Source organism: Mastigoproctus giganteus, chromosome 14 (genome assembly GCF_048544385.1).
Source record: "Mastigoproctus giganteus isolate SK-2022 chromosome 14, ASM4854438v1, whole genome shotgun sequence".
Lineage (NCBI taxonomy): Eukaryota > Metazoa > Arthropoda > Arachnida > Uropygi > Thelyphonidae > Mastigoproctus > Mastigoproctus giganteus.
Genome location: NC_143588.1, coordinates 75,391,449 through 75,414,965, shown reverse-complemented (window position 1 = coordinate 75,414,965; position 23,517 = coordinate 75,391,449). Strand labels below are relative to the sequence as shown.

Genomic DNA, 23,517 nt, shown 5'->3' with positions numbered 1-23,517 from the left:
GGTACTTTATTGAACTCAGGATCTTGTACATACTTTCATATGTTTCTTTCAAGCTAACAGTACAAAGTAGAGTAACTGATGGGACTGCATTTCCATTGTGCAGGAAAAACTGCTTTTTAATGATGTTTAGTGATATTTTACCCTAGGGGTGCACCATATGGCTAATCATAATAATAATAATAATTTTTGATATATTGTAATTTTAATTCCTGCTTTAAGTAACATCCACTGTTGTAATCTAGAACCAAGGAATTCTGCTTGCTTTTTAGATAAGTTTAAATCACAAACTTGTCATTCAACTCTTGCTTAATTAAGTGAGAATTATAATTATCTTGTTAGCAATCTAAGTCTGTTGAAGTGGACAGTCCAGCAAAGTTTACGACAGAAGAATCCTTGCTGCATTCATTGCTGCTTCCTTTATCCCATTATTTTGGAGAATTCTGGTATCAGCAGGTTTTCATTATGTGGAACAAGCTTATATTTCTGTTGATATATTATGATATTTGATGCTGTGCTTGTTTTTCTGGGCATCCCTGATGTTTTTATAATTCAGAAATAGCAATTATTGATTTGATTGCATGGTTCTTGCCAAACTACAGGAACAGCAAAGAGCAAACTTTTAATTTTCCCAGTTAGCCACATCTTCAGATTTGTAATACTGGTAATACTGCACATAATATGGAGCCCAAGTTTTGTCCTGATCAACAATCTTGCAACCAAAGTACAAAGAATATGCACATTTATTGATATTGTAGGTTTGCTTCCTCTGAGTTTTTGTTGTAAACCAACCACATGTATAGCAGAAATTTTTACTGTGATTCAAACACTTTCTTTGCTTCTGCTTAAACATTTTAACAATACACTACTAAGTAAACACAGAAGAAACAAACAATGAAAAATAGATACACTGTACATGTACTCACACTACAACTATCTTTCAATTACTGAAATAGGGAGGTGGGAAGCAGACAGATAAGATTGAACATGTTAACTTTCCTCAAGATTACTGCCATCTATGAGCATACGCAAATAATATTATTTGCAGATAATATAAGAGATCAGTGTCATATCCACTTCCCTAAATTGTAGTATGATATACGTATTATGGGTTAACACAAAAACCTGTATACAGAAATTGTGATGTGATGGGAAATTAAGAATAATTTTTGAAATCTAGCATAAAAATTGACTGCAAATGGCTGCTATATTAGTGGAGGTAAAAATCATGTTGGCCAGTGTAATTTATTACTTAACTTTGATATAATCATTGAAAAAAGGCACATTTTTAATGAAGAGTGGAAAATTACATGGAAGATGTATTCATCATTGTGTTCTTGGCTGAATAGAGAATGTAATTTAGAAATTTATATTAATTTAATTTAAAATCAATATGTTTTGGGCTTGACTTCAAGGCCTCATACTGTGACAAAATATGGATTAAATTGATTGCACTTTGCATGTAAACTTAGACTGACACCATTACACATTTATAGTGACTTAGGTAAAACAGACTTATGTGTCACAAAGGTGACATGTAATTCTGTGCTTGCACATTAAACTTAATTAGCTAAATCCATATTTTGCAACAACAGAAAAGCTTCATGTAAAGCCAAAAATGTATGACTTTTAACTTGAATTAATTGATGTAAATTTCTACATTAAATCTTGGTTTCAACCAAGGTTACCATGAAGTATCACAGTTCAAGTACTATTACTTTTTAGAACTTTCTAAAAATAATACTTTTTTCAATTACTATTTTAAGAACTTCAGATTTCCTGCAACATTCAAAAGCTTTCGCACCCTCTGGATGGATTAAGTAAATAATTTTGTATTAAATTTTAAATTGCTAGTATCAATTTCATTTAGGTGTACACTGTAAAAGCAATATAAAAAAATTCTTACCTTAATTCGCAAAGAATAGAATAAGTGGAAACATGCTGTCTTAGCTGAAATGATGATAGTTTTGATGTCTCCTCACTGACCTCCTCTTGTATGCAATGCATAGAAAGTTCACTTTGTAGGAAAAGGTGCAAAGATTTGTTTGACCGATACAACGGTATTTGTAATAGTCTAGAATAACAAAGGGAAGGAAAAATTATGCTTTTTTTTTTTTTCAAATGTGTGAACAAAATGGCAATAAAATAAATTCATATATACAGGTAACCCTCGTATAATACGGTAGTTAGGTTCCAATAAAATCTCATGTAGTGCGAAACCATGTTATACGGGACTAAGAATCAGTACAAAAAGGGAGGTTATGTTCCAAAAGCTAACAAAAATACACCATTCCAGGTTTCATGTATCTTCTGCTCTCTTTAAAAAAAAAAAAAAAAAAAAAAAATCAGTAAGCATGTTTGAACTACCCTTTTGAACTTTGGGCTCTTTTCAGTTGAAGAAACTGCATTCAAAAAATAAGATTATAATTACTCAGCTAACTTTATGCCTTCCCGTATGCTTTTTAGTGTAAAATTTTGAAGTTCAGAATTTTCATCTACTCTGTCATTCTCTGAATTGATTTGGTTTACCTCTGATGCCATTTCCACCAAATCCACTTCACCAGCTTCTTTTTCTACCAGTAATTCTTGAACATCTTCAGTAACCATATTTTTTTTTTTTAGGAGCATTGGCGACTAAGGCCATATTGCTCTGTGTATATTGTCTATAAACTGCTTATGTAACCAGAGTTTCTGGGATACAAAACTATGCTACCCTCGCCTGAGACTGACTAACTCAGCCACATTGTGAAAAAGACCATTAAAAATTCTTCCCATCTTCAACGGGATTCGAACTCTGGTCTTTCCCACCCGGTGCAGGGAGGATGGCGATTCTACCAACTGGAGGGCTTCAGTAGTCATATCATCAAAACCTTTCCCGCCTGCCGACTTACCAAGTTATACTATTGCACCAATTCCATTTTATACTGGTTCAACCATTTTTCCTGAATGAACTGACTCTGGCCATACATTTTTCCAATGTGCATTTAATATTGACGGTATTACTTCTTTCAGTGATAAAGCTGTTACAGTCCACAATTAAAAATTGTTTCCATGCCTTCATCACTTCAATAGATTCGGAATCAATTTTTTCCAAAATACATTGTAATGATTTTCTGATGCAATGCGTTTTAAAGGTAGATATACTTGATCTAATGGCTGAATTAAAGAAGTTGTATTAGGTGTTAGGAACATTACTTCAACATTTTGATGACTTGGCATGTTATCCAATAGTAATAAAACTTTGAAATCTAGATTTTTCCACAAGTTCAACAAGCACAAGTTCAATAGCACTGAACCTAACATGAGGATTTCCCAACAAAATAAAATATGGGATTTTCCAATACATTTTTTTTTTTTTTTTTTTTGCATAACGACTAGCGAGTCAATAGTGGGGATTAACAAAAAAGAATGGAAATGTTGAAAAATTATATCCAACATAATAGCAGGGTTTTTCCCATTCAAATGCTCAAAAATATCATGTTATTATATCATGTTATTAATACCATGTTACCAAAAATATCATGTTATTAATACCATGCTAGGTTTTCTGCAATTCTCCGCAATTCTCAAAATGCTTCAATTTATCAATTCTGTTGTAGAAGTATTGTGTTATATGGAAGTTGCCTTGTATTTCAGATTTTTGGAATTTTATACTTATTTACACTAATCCAATACTAAATAAACTTGTAAGTTTAGAATGTTTATCATTTTGATTTTGTACAATTTCAAGTACAGTTACCAATGAATTTCAATTAAAATTTGATACATAGTTGCTGGAAAAAGATTGAAAGATGGAATTAACATCTGTTAGTAACACCTGACGAATGTAAGAGTGTGGATAAGCATAACGTAAGCCTTTATTTCCATTCATTTCGGAGAATTAACGTATTATCACTTTTATAGTATCCTTCTCTCCTGTTGAAAATTAAACTTGATATTACTAAATAGTTGTCCTGGTTTTTTAATGATTTTAGCTTTTAAATCAGCTTTTCACTCTATCTTAATAATCTGAAGATTTTCACCCCTGTAAAGTGTGTTAATGTGGCTAAGTTCTTAATCTTCTCCATACTGAACTTGTACTCTTTGTTTTTGAAATTTTTTATCTATATTGCCATTGAATGCAAGTTTAAGATTGACTATGGAATGTAAATATGATAACATACTTTTTGATTAGAGTAGCACAAGAACCAATTTTTTGAAAAGGCAAGGTCTGTTCAAAGGTTCTGAATGAGAGAGAGATAGAGAGAGAGAACTAAGAACTTGTTAAAAAAAAAAAAAAAACACTTTTTCATAGGCTATGATATAAATTATTTCTACACATCAATTTTGGGGAATTGCATGTGTTTCTGGCTCTGAATGATCATCTGTGTATTGATCGGAGGCCCTGTATTGTAGGATATATCATTCATAGAAGTCGCATGTAAGATACAGTGTTAGGGAACTTCTTTTTACTTTTCTTTTCACTTCTGTTTATTACTATTTCTTAAATGGATTACATAAATTGAAGTTGGCTGCAGAGAGAGGGAACACTTGTGCTGTGCAAATATTGAAAGCTGTTTTTGCTAGTGAAAACTGATTGCAATCCTAGCTTAATTAGGCCATGATCCCTGCTTCTATGATGATTATGTGGCATTGTTGTTTGTATAAAGAATGCTTCCTTATACTTGTGACTTTGGAATTGTTTGTAGAAAGGATCTGGTCATTTTGTAGAGCATACTATGTCCTCCAGTAGAAACATGGTTAGTTTTATTTCAAATCTGTTATGTCTGTGTAACATAACCCGATACTTGTAGTGTAGCTTTCAAGTCTCTTGAATAGACATATGAGATTCTGGTAATGTTTGGGGCATCTGTTGGTGTCTTAACTAGTGTTATAATGCACATGTTTTATGAAGTTCTGTAAAGTATACATACTATACCTTCTTGCTCTGTACTTCTTGCTTTTGTTGCTATGGAATCACTGACATTGGATAGTCTGATGTACAGTATAGATAAGTGCTGAGTGGAGTAAGACATTTGACCTTGGTTGAAGTTTTCAGTTGTTTTGTTTATGGTTTTGTTGATGAATCATTGATACCACTTGAAGATAAAACTCATTTTATCTTCGAATGCTTTTTTGGTATGACTAATTATGAGCTACTGCTGCAAGTGAGAAGGGCTTCAAGTCATGGTTCCTGACAGAGGCACCTGAATCTTAATAGTCAGCTCTCTTCTCTCTATATTTGGCACATTAAAGAGGACTTCTTGCCTGCTTCATAGTCGGTGAAAAGTAACTAAATGGCAGATAAAATATGCTGCATTCCCAAGAATACTTACTCACTCAGAAACACCAAGGACCTCTTACCGAGGTTCAGACATACCAGTATACGTTATGGGATTTTCTGGTGCTTAATCATTAATCCCTTATTTTTGAGCATTCTTTTCTAAGATGGCAAATATTTTGCTAAGCCTTGCAGTTTTAGAATTGAAAATTTAAACAATTCTATGTACATACAGGGTGAGTCAAAATTATGTACAAACACTATATAGTCATATTTTGTAGAAAGAATGATCAATTTGAATAAAAAGTTGTTCATTTTAAAGCTAAAATAAATAATTAGTTTTTATGACAATTCGAAAATTGTAGATCTCTTAAAGTACCATTTATAACTGACACAATATAATAGTGTAGCTTAATTTAGATAATTAGTTTTTTAAAATCAGTTTTCATTGTTGCACATTAACTAGTGACGTATTAAGTATGGAGAATAATGAATTAACATTTAAAGGAAGTGCATTCTGAAATGTTATTAGAAGTATGAAATTTTAGACATTCAGAATGTATGAATGTCTAACATTTACTGATGGAAACATCAATATAGGAAAAGAGTGCCAACTTGTTTAACAATAACCCAACTCTGTGAGTATGGAATTGTTCACAACATTAATAAGGAACGTTGTGAGAGAAAAAGAAGTGCCAGAAACATCCAAGCCATCAGAAGTATATATATGCCCAGTCACCAAAGAAGTTGACAAGACAGTGTTCCCACAAACTGCATTTTTGTCAGTAGAGTATTCTGAGAATCTTAAAGAACAGAAAAGTTCAAACCTTACATGTTTTGGCTGTTACATGCTGTTACAAATAAAAAAATCAGGAAGATGATCTTGACTGATGTGCACAATCAGGATCATATTTATGCCCTGTAAAAGTGCACTACAGGAGCAAAAGTTGATTCACTTCGATGATGTTTTGGTATATCTAACTGTGTATCCTTGCCAGTATTTTATTCTGCTTCAGTTTCATTAATTTCAGTTCTTTTATGCTTTTTTCTTCACTTTTGTAAAGACAAGAAAACTTTGAACAGAGTAATTCAAAGATGAACACTACATCTATGAACTTTTATAAACAAAAAATCTGACAGCACAAATCTGATTTATGAACTTTTTCTCAACTCCAGTTGCTCTACAAGATATTTATCTTTTGAAAGTGAAATGAATGAGAATTTAATACTTTTTTGACATCTGTTTAAATTATATACTTATACAGGGTGTCTCAAAAATATTGGTACAAACGTTTAGGGGAGGTAGGTAACATCTAAAGGAATGTGAATTGCATAGGAACCCATAACTGGAAACGTCATGGGAAAGTAGTTGCAGAGACACGAGAAGCAGAAATGACACAAGACAGTAATTAGTGGCAAACATTTATTTGACATAATATTAACAATGGAGTAAGAGATGGATGCATTTCATGATGTTACAACAGATGCTCAAAGGTTCCACCATGAGACGCGATGCATGCGTGACACTGACGCAGCATGGATTGGCGGACACGGCCGAACACACCTGGAGTTTCTTTGACAGTAGCAGCAGTGCAGATGAGTCTCGCCACGAGATCCATTTCCGTCTCCACAGGTGATTCATACACGATAGATTTGAGGACCCCCCCCCACAGAAAGAAATCAAGGCTCGATAAATCCGATGAGCGTGGGGGCCAGGCAACGGGTCCACCATGGTCAATCCATCGACACCCAAAACGCTTGTTTAAATGGTCATGGACACACCTTCCATGATGGGCAGGCGCCCCGTCATGTTGAAATCAAATGTTGTGTCTCACGTTTTCTGGAACATCGTCAAGTAACCCTGGTAGAACTTGTTCAAGAAAGATCCGATATTTAGCGGAGTTTATGCGAAATGGTAACAGGTATGGGCTGACTAAGCAGTCACCGACCATACCTGCCCACACATTTATTGCGAAGTGATGTTGTGCAGCATGGGGGCGCACACTATGTGGGTTGTCGTGAGCCCACACATGAGCATTGTGCTGATTGAATAAGCTTTCCCGAGTGAAATAAGCCTCATCCGTGAACAAAACATAGGCTGGAAAATTCAAGTCTTGAACACTTTCTTGGAGAAACTGCTGCACAAAAGCCACACGTGCAGGATGATCTTGGGGGAGCAGTAACAGAACTCTTCAGAGATGAAAGGGGTGTAAGGAATTATCATGCCAGACACACTGTACACTGCGAGACACTCCTAAGGCAGAGGCAACAGCACGTGTGCTGGTAGTAGGATTATTCTGGACGGCATTCACACTTTCTTCCACGGTGGGAGTTCGCGTCGAATGTGGTCTGCCCGCACTACTCCTGTTACCTCTAAACGACCCATAATCGCAAATATTTTGATGCACGCTTGCAAAAAAAACGGTGGTCCGGTACAAGTCTGTCTGAGAAGCGTTCTCCATAAATTCGTTGAGTGGCTCATCCATTGCCCTCTGCTAATCCATACACTAGGTGCATGTTTGCCAGCTCGTAGTTCATATATATTGATGCATGCTCTTCGTGCGGCGACTACTGCTTGAATGAGTAAACCAGAAATTTTCCCTCTCGCGAACAGATGAACAACGGCGTCTACCGACTTATGGTGACGTTTTCGGTTATGGGTTCCTATGCAATTCACATTCCTTTAGATGTTACCTACCTCCCCTAAACGTTTGTACAAATATTTTTGAGACACCCTGTACATATAATACTAGTATGGTATAATACAGCAATTTTTTTTATATTAATTTGTATTGCTATTATAGCATTTTATCTATTTCTCGTTAATCTAGTATATTAGCATTGGTAGATGCATATTATGCAAGAAAGCAAGCTTATACAGCATCAGCCAAAAAAAAAAAAAAAAATAAATTCCCATTTCACATAATTTGCTCTAAACATTTGTCCAGTTCTTTCTGTAATTTATTTAAGCTATCAACTTCCACTTGAATTTATGACCCCACAAGTTCATAATCTGAGCAAGAGGAAGAATCCCATTCAGCCTGCCCAATCCATTTAAGGCTTTATACAACTTGAACAGATCACCTTGCAGGTGCCTAGTCTTCAGCCTCTGCAATTTGCAGAATTTAAGCCTTTCTTGATAAGAACACACCTTCATTCCCCTCACCAATCTTGTTGCCCTTCTCTGTACTCATTCTAGCAATTCTACATTCTTCCTAAAATGAGGCCTCCCTACCTGTACACAGTACTCAAGGCATGGCCTGACCACTGCCTTATACAAAGAAATAATCACCTCCTTCCCTCTACTAGCAAAATTCCTGTATATCATTGACAAAACCCCATGACCTGCACTGGCAGCCTGTCTGCACTGCTCAGAAAACTTTATATCTGACTGCACAATTACCCCCAGGTCTTTTTCATTCTCTACCACCGTGAGTGTAGTACTACACAGTTGGTACATTGCTCTGGGGTTACTTTACCAATGTGCAGTACTTTGCATTTGTCAATGTTAAACTTCCGTTGCCACTTTTCAGCCCATCTGCCCAACTTTTCTAGATCCTGTTGCAGTAGCGTACTATTATTACTGTCATTAACAATCCTGCCTACCTTTGTATCATCTGCAAACTTGGACATTAAGCCCAATATACCTTCATCAGTATCATTGATAAATATACAAAACAATGGGCCCAACACCGAACCCTGGGGAATTCCACTAATAACATTAGTTCACAAAGAGCAGTGTCCATTAATTACCACTATCTGTCTTCTCCCACTCATCCATTGGAGCAACTTGCCCTTAATGCCATACTGCTCCAATTTGTACAGTAGTCTTCCCTGTGCAACAGTATCAAAAGCTTACCTGAAATCCAAGTATATGATATCAAATTATTTTTTGCATCTAGTTCCCTTGTAACCACCACATCATAGTATCCCATAAAATTGGTTAGACAATACTTCCCCTTAAGAAACCTATGCTGTACCTCAATTATTACTGCAGTCTTGTCTAGATGATCATGCAATGCATCTTTAACCAGTGACTATTATTTTAAATAATATAAAGTGCTTCTTATGATATCTACTGTAGTGTACAATGAACTTTGTTTTTCTGGCTCTGCTGGAACTTTAATAGGGCTGGAAAAACAAAATATTTGGATATAGAGGAGTTCTAGCTTGCTGTGCTACCTATGAATTACCCGAACTCAGTCACTCAAAATTACTTAAGTCTTCAAAAAATCAAAAAAAAACCAAAAAAAAAAAAACCAACCAAATAAACAAAACAAAAAAAAACAAAAAAAACAACCCACTGTATTATACTTGAAGAAGTCTATGGCCTACTCCATTAGCACCAGACCAGTGATCAAAGCACCTTCGGAAAGTTTGAGGTTAAACCATTCAAACAAAACCTTGTGCAATTTTCCAGATGTGGTTTGCAGAGTATATGCCTTTTATCCAATGTCTTTTAGTATCAATGACACTTTGTATCACCTTATCTATCATTGCACAACATAATACTGTAGTGCAGTGATTTTAAAATACCCTGTAATTTGTTTTGTTATTGATTTTTTTTATTCAGTTTGTACATACATATTACTGTCTTAGAGATGTCAGAGTTCAGTGAAAAATCTGGGTTTGCAAAATGGGCCAGTTCTGCAGCTGAAGAGGCTAAAAAGCACTGTTGCACTGTATTTTTTTTACTGTGATATATGTGTTGTTTATTTAAAATAAAGTGTAATGTATTCATTAAATAATGTATCGGTGCTCATGCATTTCATCCATCAGTGAGACTAAAAACGATTCAAAAATTTGTTTTTGTTATGCATCTCCCATTATAACACTCACTCCCAATTTATGAAAAATTGTATGGTGTTCGTAAATTAGGAGATTACTATACAGCACTCCAACATAATCCATTGGCATTGAGATGATATTAATTGACATATGAGGGATGATTAATAAGTAGCAGTATTATAAGAGCATTAATAAGTAATTAATCATTCAATCACATATGCATGGTAAATTGCGCTTCCTTATTAACTTGTAATGTCTTCTCTGTTGGATGTTATTCCACAGCATTCAAAAAGGTGATAATTACTGGATGCTAATTATGGGAAGTCTCAAAACTCTCCAGCCAAAGGATGAAATTTTCTAGTTGATCATACTGGGTATTTTTAAACTTGCACAATGATGAGATAAAAGTATCTTTGTAAATGGAAAGTATGGTAAGTAGATGAGGAAATGTACTTTTACTTGTACCTTTGAATCCACCATTAATTTAAATAAATTTAATTTATAAAAATAAAAGTAATTACTTATTGATTACCCTTCACAGATGGTTAGCTGTAAGGGTGGTAGCACCTATTATGAATAAATTCCAATATTATTATAATCTGAGATTGTTTTAATATTAAAATTTTAATTATAATTTTTTGATATACTTAGTACATCATGTAACTCACATCTTGATATATTTAAAATTTATTTAATTAATAGAATACAATAAATAGTAAAAACCAAAGAAGTAACAATGATTTGTAGTATAAATACATTTGCAATTAGTAACAAGTCAAGAAAAGAAACATACTGTTCTAAGAACTGCTGAAGCCCTTGTTTCCTCCTTTTTAAACCTTCCGGAGAAATTTTTCCACATAAAATAATTCTACGAGGTAGGGAAGGTGGTGTTCTGGAATTATAAAAAGTTTCTTATAATTTTTTAAAAATAAAATAGTTGAAAATGCTTTATTCATTTTAATGATATAAATAATGCATACAATATTAAATGATATAACCATGGTACATCCATTAAGCTGTTATTGATCACATTATAAGCCACAATACCTGGAGATTTTCTGATCATGTTTACCATATAATTAAACCTCTCAAACCCAGCATTTCATTATCAAGAACCATTGATTTTTGAACTATTTTAGAAAACTGGATGACTCCAACAAAATGCTTGAAGAACAGTTTGCTGAAGCAGGGCATTACAGTTGATTGTGCAGGATGGAAATTTTGCTAGATAGTCACAAAGGTTTTTACCACTTACCAACCACATAGACAAATTTTAGAAGGTAATGGGAGTGCCTACTGTTGTTCATGATCAAGATTAGCACACATTGGTGAGGGGAATGAAGGGATCCTCTTACCAAGAGAGGCTTAAGTTCTGCAAATTGCAGTGGCTGGAGACTAGGCACCTGCGCAGTGATCTGATTGAGGTGTATAAGGCCTTGAATGGGTTGAGCACGCTGAATTCTGATGGGATCCTTCCACTTGTTCAGATTATGAACCTAAGGGAGCATAAAGACAGATGTAGAATAGATGTGTGGAAATTTGCCTTTAGCCAGCAGGTGGCTAATTGCTGGTACAAACTTCCATCTGTCATTGTGGAAGTTGATAGGTTAAATAAATTTAAGGAGGAACTGGACAGGCATTTGGAAGGAATGGTGTGATTTTTTTTTTTTTGCTGATGCTGCATAAGCTCATACACTTGCTTTCTTGCATCACATGCCACTACTACTACTACAATTATAATACATGATGGATTATTCAAAGAGTTTCTTGATCTTGCAATTCATAAATGAATAAGCTGATCTAACCTATTCACTGAACACTAATTTTAGATCTCTCTGCTTGTAAGCAACAACAACCCATACACTCACATCCATTTGATTTCTCCATATGCCTCTAAAAGAAAAGCAGTTGGCCCAGAGGATTGTGATGGTTCAGAACATAATCATTGGCCATTAACTATTGCAAAAAAGGTTAAATTGTTTTAAATATACTTGACAGTGGGATTTAGGGGAAACGTGTGTGTGAAAATTTTGGTGTTCATTCATCAGTGTTAAACAGCATATTTTGGGAAGTCGAAATAATTATTATTTTTACTGTATAATGTAAAAATTTTGACATGCTGTACATTAACTTTCTCTTACTGTGAGATACACTTGTAGTAAGTTTTGCAGTAAGTTGCCATGTAGAAATGCAATTTTTTTTTTTTAATACGATTATAATATGGCCACTTGAAATCTAGGACCTGGCAAGGATCATATTTTGAAAATCTGCCTGTATGACATTTAGCTAGTCCTCAATGTCTGCTGTATATTTTTCTATACTTTATTGGCACATTTTGGCTTATGCTGTCCTTGTGTCCTTAAACACCCATACCAATATCTATATTTTATTTAAATTCTAACACTGTTTGATACTGTTGCATATAAAAGATTGCTGTACAAATTGGGGCATTGTGGCATTAAGGGAAAGTTGCTGCTATGGATAAAGGGATAGTTGAATGGGAGAAGAGAGAGAGAGAGAGAGAGAGAGAGAGAGAGAGAGAGAGAGAGAGAGAGAGAGAGAGAGAGAGGGGTAATCAATGGATATTGCTCTTTGTGGACTAATGTCATTAGTGGAGTTCTCCAGGGTTCGGTGTTGGGCCCATTGTTGTTTTCAACTTCAATATTTATCAATGATATTGATAAAGGCATATCAGGCTTCATTTCCAAGATTGCAGATGATATGAAAGTTAGCAGGGTGGTTAATGACAGTATGCTACTGCAACAGGATCTAGAAAAAAGTTAGGCAGATGGGCTGAGAAATGGCAATTGAAGTTTAACATTGATAAATGCAAAGCACTGCATATGGTTAGCAGTAACCCTCAGGGTAATGTACCAAATGTGTGGTACTACACTAAGGGTAGTGGAAAATGAAAAAGACCTGAGGTAATTGTGTAGTCAGATATGAAGTTCTCTATGCAATGTAGACAGTTAGTGGGATTTTGTAAATGATATATACAGGAATTTAGCTAACAGGGATAAGGAGGTATCACTCTGCTCCAATTCATACAGCAATCCTTCATTTTGAACTGTATCAAAAGTGTTACTGAAATCTAATTTTATTATGTCAAAATTATTTTTTGCATCCATTTCTTTTGTTATGCATCACAGTAGTTAATCAGATTGGTCAGACAAGTTCTCCTTTAACAGTCCTGTGCTTGGATTGCCTTATAACTGCATTCTTGTCAAGATAATCCTGCATTACTTCTTTAACCACTGACTCAATTATTTCCCTTCCAGTGGAAGTCAGTTTTACAGATCTGTAATTACTCATTTTGCCCTTTGATCCCCTTCATGACTAGGAGAGATATTTGCAAATCTTCAGTCTGTTGTGACCTCTCCTGAATAAAAAGGATGCTCTCATATTTATGGCCAGACATTTGCTGCTTTTTTTAAAAAATATAATTGGATAGATTTTGTCAGCTCCGAGTGCCTTCTTTACTTTTAGCTTCAACAATTTCTTTTCCTCCTCAGTTATCACAAGGTCATTTAGCTTCCATTTTTAATTTGGTATACTTCTGGTGTCCCCATCTCTAAAAATATCTTCACACTTGCATGTAGATGCAAAATGTTTATTCATTTTGTCAGCATCCTGAACAGAGTATCAACAGTTATGCCACTGATATCTGGTGGACCAGTGTGGTTCATCCCTTTACTTCTAGTGTTAACATAAACAAAGAATTATTTGCCACTTTTCTTTGCATCCTTAGCCAAAGAATTCTCATAATTTTTCTGAGCTTGTCTATCCCCACACCTTAGTAACTTGACTGCTGGAAGTTTGTACTTATTATAGGTTGTCTCTTTTTCCCCTGGTAATTTATAATCATCCCATGCATTTTCTTCTCTTAGACTCTTAGTAGTTTCTGTGATTACTTTCCTTAATGTTTGCCATTTATAATTTATAGTTGCTAACATCATCATCAGTTGGTCCCACTGAAAAGAATTTAAAAACTGTCTAAGACCACTGTCACTTTTATGAAAGTAAAAATCCCTTCCCTTTTACCCTTAATAGATTATATCTTTAAGTAAATCTCACATTAATATATTATGATCACTGCCGCTTAGTAGTTCCTCTATCTGGAGATTCTTAGTACATGAAGGTTAGTAACACCCATAGCTTCCAGTCAGTATCCAAAAAGTTAAAATCCCCCATTATAAAATCCTATTATTTTGATTTACTGGCCTATTTTAATTTTCTGATAGATCATTATACAGAAGGTGTTTTTATCAGTAAACATTTGAGGGTACTACATACCGAGCAATCTGGTGCATGTACAAATCACTGTGCAAAATTCCATGGCAGCTTCTGTGTGAAATGTTTAAAGCTTCTGCAAGTTTATCAGTAGTCATACATTTCTCAGGCAAAAGTTGATGCAGAAGATATTTCTTTTAATATGAATCAATGTGTTATATTCTTATGTTTATGCCAAGAAATATTACAAATCTGAGCTATCCCTAGTGGTCTTGTCCAGAGATCTGAATATTGTTCAAGGTGAATGTGGGATAGCGGCGTGCTGCTAATTTGTTAAAAAAAGCTCATTCAAGAAGAATTTCAGTTAAGGGTCATCCCTGGTTAACAATCTGTTAAATTTTATCAAAGTAATTTTTTTAACAAGGGGCTCATGCAAGCCTTCACAAGCACACCTCTGAATGGGAGATGCAGACTTTTTGCAAGAAATAAAACAAGTGAATTTTAGAAGGATTAAAACTAAATTTCCTTTTCCCCACTAAAGAATTTATTTAGAAATCAGTATTTAAGTGATTAGTGGTGGTTGTTCAAGGAGTTATATAAGAGGAAAAGAGCAAGTGAAAGTACCGAACCTTAAAAAAAAAAAAAAAACACTCTAGCATCAATTGAGAAGTTAGGAGACGAAGCGCCATCTACTATCACACAGAATAGCCAGAGAGGAAACTGGCTACCTATTGCAAAAATCTGAAGACAGCTCTTAGGATGGAAGCTTGTTTAGAAAGTTTCTTTTATGCTTAAGTTTCTTTATGGGGCAAAGCAAATTATCAGTACTGGAAATTGAGATAGATGTTATGGACTCCCTTAATTATGACAAGTTTATTTATTATTTCTCTTAAAAAAAAAAAGGAGAAAGAAGAAATTGTAATTTTTAAAAATATTTTATGGATTGTAGGGTTTATTTACTTAAATGTATGTTGATTTGTTAAAATACAGTTGCAGTAAAGTTGCTGTTTTTTATGGTTTGGGGAGAATTTCAGTTTTATTATTTAAAGTTTCTCTGGAGGGAATCCATGTACAGATATGTCTAGGGTCTGCAAATTTTTGACTTCCCACTGATAATGTGGTATCTGGCAACACTACTTTATTGAATTTTTCTGTTTTTTTTTAATTTGTAAATGAAATGATATTCTTCTGTGTACTTTTACATGCCAGTATTCTCTAAATGATTATACAGTTCTGTTTTCATTTCAATATACAGTCAATTCCGGTTAATTGGGACACATCGGGACAGATCACTTTGGCCCAATTAAGCGCCTGCCCCAATTAAGCGAAATTTTAATGAGCTGAAAAGCACATTCTAACGGAGGCAAAAAGGTATGAATAAAATAAAGGGAATGTGGTATTTAAAGAAAGCACATTGTATTTAAGTTATATTGGTACAAACATTTATTTAAAAATAACTAAAGCTAAAAAAAAGCAAACAAAATGTACATATAATGTACATATATAAAATGAAGATACAGAACAGAATAATGTCTGTGACAAGCAAAGGTTACACATTACTTAAGGGTTCTTACTTTGAAAAAAATTATGAAGTGTACACTGATGTGTTCTCTTTATGGACTGTAATTGAACAAAGTCGGCGCAGGTATCTAGCATTAGCATTAGTAGAGGCATATGATGCAAGAAAGCAAGCTTATTCAGCATCAGCCAAAAAAAAAACCACTCCCATTTCACCCCTCCGTTCGTTCGAAATACCTGTCCAGTTGAGCTTTAAATTTGTTTAGGCTATCAACTTCAACAACAAGTGATGGAAGTCGGTTCCACCAACCAACCACCCGCTGGCCAAAGGCAAATTTCCGCACATCTATCCGACATCCGTCCTTCCTCAATTTGAATCTAATGCTGATAAAGGACTGCCTTCATTGCCTTCCTGCATGAAATAACATCTCAATTCAGCGATACATTTCCTGGCATCCTGGTTAGTCACTCGCTTAGGTATATCATTGTCATCATTTTCTTGGTCTTTTGGTGTCTCTGAGTGTTTTGCCGCAATTTGTTCAATAATCGTTTCCTCATAATCTTCATTTTCACCGTGGCATTGAAGGTTATCGTCAATCATTAAAAATTCTTCACAATTATGGACCTGTTGCAGTACCACAGCCATTTCATTTTCTGTACAGCTTATCACGTCTGAATCACAATTAGTCGTGAAACCACATTTAGCAAAACAATTCCGAATTGTTTTGCTGCTTATTCCTCGCCAGCTATCAGCGATAAATTGTACAGCTTTTAACATTGAAACTTTTGCACTAACCTCTATTGATTTCGAAGATGATGTCAGCAGATTTTCCTCAATTGCTTCAAGGATGTGATTAATCAGCTTTCCGCGATAATAGGTCTTCAAATTTTTTATAATTCCCGCATCCATAGGCTGTATCAGGGATGTGGTGTTAGGGGGTAAAAATTCCAGTTCAATATTTTTTAAACCAGCTACATTAGAGTGTGTGCGGTGCAGTTGTCCAATATCAACAGAATTTTTCTGGACTTTGGTTGCAGTTCCGTGTCCCAGTTCATTAGCCATTGCGTAAAAATATATGTGGTCATCCATGCCTTCTTATTGGCATAATACGAAACTGGCAAACTGCCTATTGTAAGCCCCTTGAAACAACGAGGTTTGGCACTTTTACCAATAACCAAAAGTTTGAGTTTATCATTTCCTGACATGTTTGAGCAGCACAACATTGTTACACAATCCATTGCTTTCTTTGAACCGGACAGTGTTATGTGTTGATAGCTGAGGGAACCATCCGGCGTAGCATGATAATACAGACCTGTTTCATCGGCATTGTAAATGTCATCCCCACTAAGTTTTTTAAGCAACTCTGGCAGTTTTTCAGATTTCCATTGCTCAGCACTGTCCTTCTTGCCATGTGCTTTTTTGTAACTAATGTCATGTCTACACTTCCATCCGTCGCTTTGAAATTTATGTGACCTAGCTTTCTGGCCAACTCTTTTGACTTGGTTTTTAGCATAGGGCCGCTTACATGTGCTCCTCGTTTAGATAAAGTGGAAAACCATTGATTCAAAGCATCTTCGATGTCTGGATCTTTGCCTTCCCTCTTTCGCTTATGAGATGTTTTCTTTAAATCCACGCGCAATGTCCACTCCTCTCTAAGTTTTTCGTGTTGCTGTAGCAGTTGTGAAATTGTAGATTTTGGCACCTTTATTATCTCCGCTAGCTGACGATGACTGATGTTAGGAGGTTGATTTTTTATCTTGTCAAGAATAGTGATTTTTTCTGAAAGCGACAAATCTTTATGTGGCATCTTGACAGGGGTCTTAAATGTACTGAAAAAAAGGGGAGGGGGAAACCAAAATCAGTGCACTGTTTGGTACAGTTTTTAATCTATTCTAACCCACAAGATGTATACATATGTACCTAGTGTGATCGTAAACAACTGCAAGCAAAATTTCTTCAGAATCCAATTACCACGATACAGAACAAACGTAAAACAACCACTGTACAGCATGACTTTGCAATAACTGATTCAGCTGCTGCCCGCATGATCTCTTTGTTATGAACCATCTAAATTAGTTTATTGTTCAATAAACTATATTTAGATGTTTGTGCGCACCATCTAAATATAGTTTATTGTTCAATCAAGACCTTCATTGCCCCAATTAAGTGGCGAGTTGGCCCAAATAAGTGAAACAAATTCAGGCTAAATATTTGTTTTGTTTCTGTTCTTCATAATTTGCCCCAAATAAGCGGCTGCCCCGATTAACCAGAATGCACTGTACTATGTTACAAGAAATTAATTTTTTGATTAGCATTCAATGCTGACCACAAGCATGTTCAACTGGTTCTGTCGAACAGAGCTGAAATGGTCTAAATAATAACCAACTAATATAATGTTATGTGTTTGGAAATATTACAGTACATATATACCAAAAATTTAACAGAATTATACCCAAATGTTGCCATAGCCTTAAGATGGATTTTTACAAGCCCCATTACAGTGCCATCAAATGAAAGATTCCATTCCAAGCTAAAAATAGTTAAAAAATTATTTAAGGTCATCTGTTTCTCAGGAAAGACTAACTTCACTATCAATTATTTCCATTGAAAATGATGTAGCAAAAAAAAAATGGCTATGGTTTTGCAGCCAAAAGGGCTAGAAATATTTTGTAATTATGTAAACAATGTTTGTATGCAATAATTGCTTTAATAATAATGATTATTGGTTCCTGTTATTATTTATTCATGTTCCTATTTTTATGAGATGACTGCAATTGTTAAACAATATTGTTGATTAATGTATTAAATATTATTTGCATTTAAAATTTTTGTTCAGTATAATATAAAATTATTTAATTATTTCTTAGTTACTGTAAAATTTGAAGAAATAAAAAAAATTAAAAAATCACTATTACAAAAACACACTGTATAAGTTTTGCACAGGATCCCTGGGCCTGCAAATAATTCTTGAACAGGGTCCCACAAATTTTTGGGCTGGCCCTGTTAGCATTTAAAAGATGCCAGGAAGCAAAAGCACCTGTCTTTCTTGTATTCAAGTTCCATTTTCACATGGCATTTGCATAATGCCAGTGAGACCATCTGGTCTGGAGATCATGCACCTGCAAGGAGATCTGATCAAGGTGTTTAAGGATGTTAATGGATTGAGTATGATCAATGCTGATGACATCCTTCCTCTTGCTCAGACTACACCCATGATGGGACATAAATTCAAACTGAGGAAGGACAGTTGCAGGATAGATGTGTGGAAGTTTGCATTCAGCCAGTGGGTAGCTGATAATTGAAGAGGCATCCATCTGTTGTTTTTTTTTTTTTTTTTTTTTGTTTGGTAGTTGTTGGCGCATCGGCTTCTGTGGCCATAGTGCACCTCCCAAGGTTTTTGCAGTACTTTGATCCAAGCCCGAGGCGGGAATCGAACCCGCGACCTTTGGGTTGCCAGGCAGGCACTTTACCCACCTGGCTAGCCCGGTCGGCCCATCTGTTGTTGTGGAAGTGGATAGTCTGAATAAATTCAAAGAATTAGACAAATTATAATTATTGGAGGGGATATGGACAGGTGTTGTGGGAAGGTGGTGTTTTTTTTTTTTTTGCTGGTACGAAAAAAGATTGCTTTCTTGCATTATTTGTTACTTTCATACTAATACCAACTTGTTAGTACAGCTGTGTTTCAGTTTGGGGGATAAGTGACCTTAAACTTAAAATAAACTGATAAAAACATTTTTTTTATTGTTATTGGTTTTTCTAGTTTTTTTGTTCAATGCCATGCAAGTGAACTTGTTTCATTTAGGGCATGAGCATTCAAGAGTTAAATGCATCACTGTTTGCAGTATCAGTTCTGTCAATTTCAATATGTAAAGCAGAAAGAATTAGTATATAGTAGTTGTTTGTTGGAATAATGCAGAAGGAAGCCTGAAACATAACAAATTATCTCATGCCATGCTTGGAATTTTTAACGATTACTCAGAGCAATGTGGTAGGTGAGATGGTATTCAGCAAGGTGAAAAAAAAAAAAAAAATTCCAAACTGAGTTCAAATCATCTTTTTGATGAATTGTTTTTAAGTGTTGTGACAATCAAGTCTAGATAGTAGGACCAATGTTCTAAACAAAATTTTGACTTAACATTTCAGAATAGGGTCAAAGTCTGCAACAGCATCTTCCTTGAAGTAATGATAATCAGTGGTGATGTCTAGACATTACCAACAGACAATCAAATCAAATCACAAATCAAACAGCAAAAAAAAATCCAAGACAGAAAGCTAGATGTTGAGGATGCTCTTGCTAGTGAACAATCATATGCTTTATCTTAATACAAAATATGCATGTTTTCATTGAAATTTAATTTTAAGACCAGTGTCAGGATTTAAAAAAAAAAAAACCTGCTTTTTTTCTGATAAAAATTATGAAATCTGCTTTAAAAAAAGTTGTCATTTTGCAATAGCCAATACCAACATTAGTTGGAACCTATGCACATAAAGCAAAACAGACCAAGAAATAATAGGTAATAGAAATGAAAGTACTAAGATTCACTCAGACCAAAAAACCATTATTTTAAATTCCAGCCAGGGATGGAGGGAGGAGAGGGTGTGGAGTAGTATAGTTAACACCGTAAAGCAGATAGTCTCTACATTCTATGTATTAGCTCATGTTAAAAAAGGTGGGGCAGATGTAGTTTATACACGTGGTTTTCATATGCAGGCACACCCATTATCCTTCATTGCTCCTGTTATATCACTGTAGTGTTTAAGAATTTTGGCTGAAGAAGACATCATTTCAGTAGCATAGCCAGGATTTTTTGTCAGCAGGTACATTCACAAAAAAAAAAAGGCACCAATTGCCCAATGCTAAAAAAGTGCAACAATACCAGATTTTGGCATCAGGGGGTACAGTGTTGCCTGCTGACCCTACCCTGGCTACACCACTTTGCATGCCTAGCCCTAGCATGTTTTATATATTGTGTATATTTTTTTTTATTTCTTTTTATACTTTATCCAGGTTTAATTGTACATTATTAGATGTGTGTTTTTATATTTTTACATTTGCCTAATATTAAATTTCTGTTTTCCTGTTTAGCCAGTCTTTTAAAGAATTTTTATGAATCTTATTCCTGACTTAAGGCTTTTCCCCATTAATATTAGTATTGTTCTTTCCAGCTGGAAAAAAAAAAAAAAAAAAACATTGTACATGTCTCAAACGAAATGTTCATCACAGGAGTGTAGGCATATGAACAAAAGAACCGTAAATAGCAAAAAATATGCTAATATGAAAGTAAGTAGTCTATTTTTAAATTGTTATAGTTCACTTGAATAAAATTCCTTTTCAATAAATAGGCTCTTAACTGTCCATTCTGTTCCAATTTTAAATGCCTTAGCTGAAAAGGAATAAACTGATCTCAACTTTCTTTTATGGAACAGTGGTAAAATCTCCAGAGAAGGAAATACATGAGATGCTTACAGATTATCAGAAAACACAGAAATCAAGTCACTAAGTAGGCTAGGCATGCTAGGACAGATTATGAGAAGTCTATAGCTAATAATGCAAAGAAAAGTAGGAATAACTTCTTTACATTAACACGAGAAAGAAAGGGATGAATCACCTTGGTCCACTGAATATGAATGGCATTGCTGTTCGGGTTGCTGGCAAACTGAATAAATATTTTGCACTATATTCATACTTGAAAATATTTTTAGGGATGAAGATGCCAGAAGCATAACAAATTATAACTGGGAGCTAAATGATTTTGTGATAAATAAGAAAAAGTGGAAGAGAAATTGTTGAAGCTAAAAGTAAATAAGACACCTGGGGCTGATGAAATCTATCCAATTGTATTAAAAGCAGCAGCAAAAGACAAACACTTGGCCATAATTATGAAAGTCCCCTTTTTAATCAGGGAGGTTTTCTAACAGATTGGAGATGTGCATATGTCTTTTCTATTCATAAATGGGATCAAACAGTGAAGTAATTACAGATTTGTAAGCTTGACTTCTATTCTAGGAGAAATAATAGAGCTAGGCATTAAAGAAGCAATGCAGGTCTTGACAAGAATGTAGTTATAAGGCAATACAAGCATAGATTTGTTAGTGGGAGATATTGCCTGACGAATTTAATTAGCTACTATGATGCAGTAACAAAGGAACTGGATGGGAAACTTAATTTTGATATACTGTAACATACTTAGATTTCAGTAAAGCTTTTGGTACTGTTCCACATGAAGGACTGCTGTACAGATTGGAGCAGAGTGGCATTACAGGTGTTATTGCTGTGGATAAAGGGATGGTAACGTGGCAGATGAGAGAGAGTAGTTATTAATGGGCATTACTTTTCTTGGATTTGTGTTTTTAGTGAAGGTCCTCTGGGTTTGGTGCTTGAGCCCCTTATTATTTTAAATATTTATTAATGATACCAAGGAAGGCATATCACTTAATGTCTAAGTTTTCAGATGATGCAAAGGTTATCAGGGGTGATTAATAACAGAAATCATGGTGTACTACTGCAAAAAAAGTAAAAAAGTTAGGCAGATTAACTGAGAGGTGACAACTGAGGTTTAACATTAATAAATGCAAGGCACTGCATATGGGTAGCTGTAATTGCAGAATAGCATAACAACTGGGTGGTACCATCTCATGGTGCTAGAAAACAAAAGGGATCTTATGGGCTTATATGAGAGCTTGAAGGACAGGGTGGATGCCCTTGAAGGATTTAAATTGAGGGGGCCCATCAGGCTCTCAGCTGCCCACATCAATGGCAGAGCTTGCACTTGAACATCACGAAAAACAGTGGCAACCCCCAAGGCAGAATGCGCTGGTTCCAAAGGAACTAGTTGTGGTAGGTGACTCTATTGTCAGGGAAATGGGGAACTCTGACACAGTATGGGTTTGTTAAGGGGAAGTCTTGTCTGGCTAATTTGATTGAATACTATGATGTAGTCACAAAGGAACTGGATGCAAAGAATAACTTTGATATCATATATTTGGATCTTAGAAAAGCCTTTGATACTGTTGTACTAGGCCTAATTATTGTGCAAAAAGGATAGATAGAACAGGACCAGGGTATGTCTGCCAGGGGAAAAGGTTGATGACACTGTAGGGCAGATACCATCTTTTAAGGGCATATAGGGTGATATTGTTGAACACATTGGCACTAACGATATTAAGAGTAGGAGACCGGTAAAATTACTTAACAAGTACAAGACAATACTGAAAAAAGCCATGAGTTAGGGTTGAATTTGAAAGTGTCTGCAATTTTGCCCAGACACGATACGAGGGAGTATATGATGAGAGCCTTGTCGATCAATTCGCCCCTGGAGAGATTGTTCAAGGCTCAAGGGGTAGAATTTTTCTCAGCCTGGTCTGTGCTTGTTAACAGGAGAGACTGCTTCTACAGGGATGGGATACACTTAAATAGAAAGGGTGCAAGAATATTTTGCTGATGCTATCAAGGCAGAGTTAGGTGGGTCGGAAAACTGCTAGCTTGGGGGGATACATGGACTAATAGATTAACAGTAGCTGCTGGCAGAGGTAAAAGTGATTCTTGCACTATTTCTATCGAAATGAAATTGGGCAGCAGCCTGGAAAGTAAGGCAATGGGAATTTCCAGGACTGCTGGGAGTCATAGTGGAACAAGTAAATACATGGGCCATGTTAGGGTAACTAAGAGTAGAAACAGGTGCAAGTATACTTGCATGTACACCAATGCTAGGAGTATAGT

General features: G+C 35.2%; 1 protein-coding gene across 1 annotated transcript in view; it reads right to left on the bottom strand.

Moving 5' to 3' along the window:
* LOC150075250 (uncharacterized) overlaps nt 1-23,517 on the bottom strand; it is a 68,928-nt gene that overhangs the window by 4,555 nt on the left and 40,856 nt on the right. Inside the window, exons 4-5 of the mRNA XM_090388413.1 lie at nt 10,839-10,937; nt 1,904-2,071 (exon numbers count right to left, since the gene is read on the bottom strand). Of these exons, the coding sequence (XP_090244539.1) occupies nt 1,904-2,071; nt 10,839-10,937 (267 nt within the window). The remainder of the gene's footprint in view (nt 1-1,903; nt 2,072-10,838; nt 10,938-23,517) is intronic.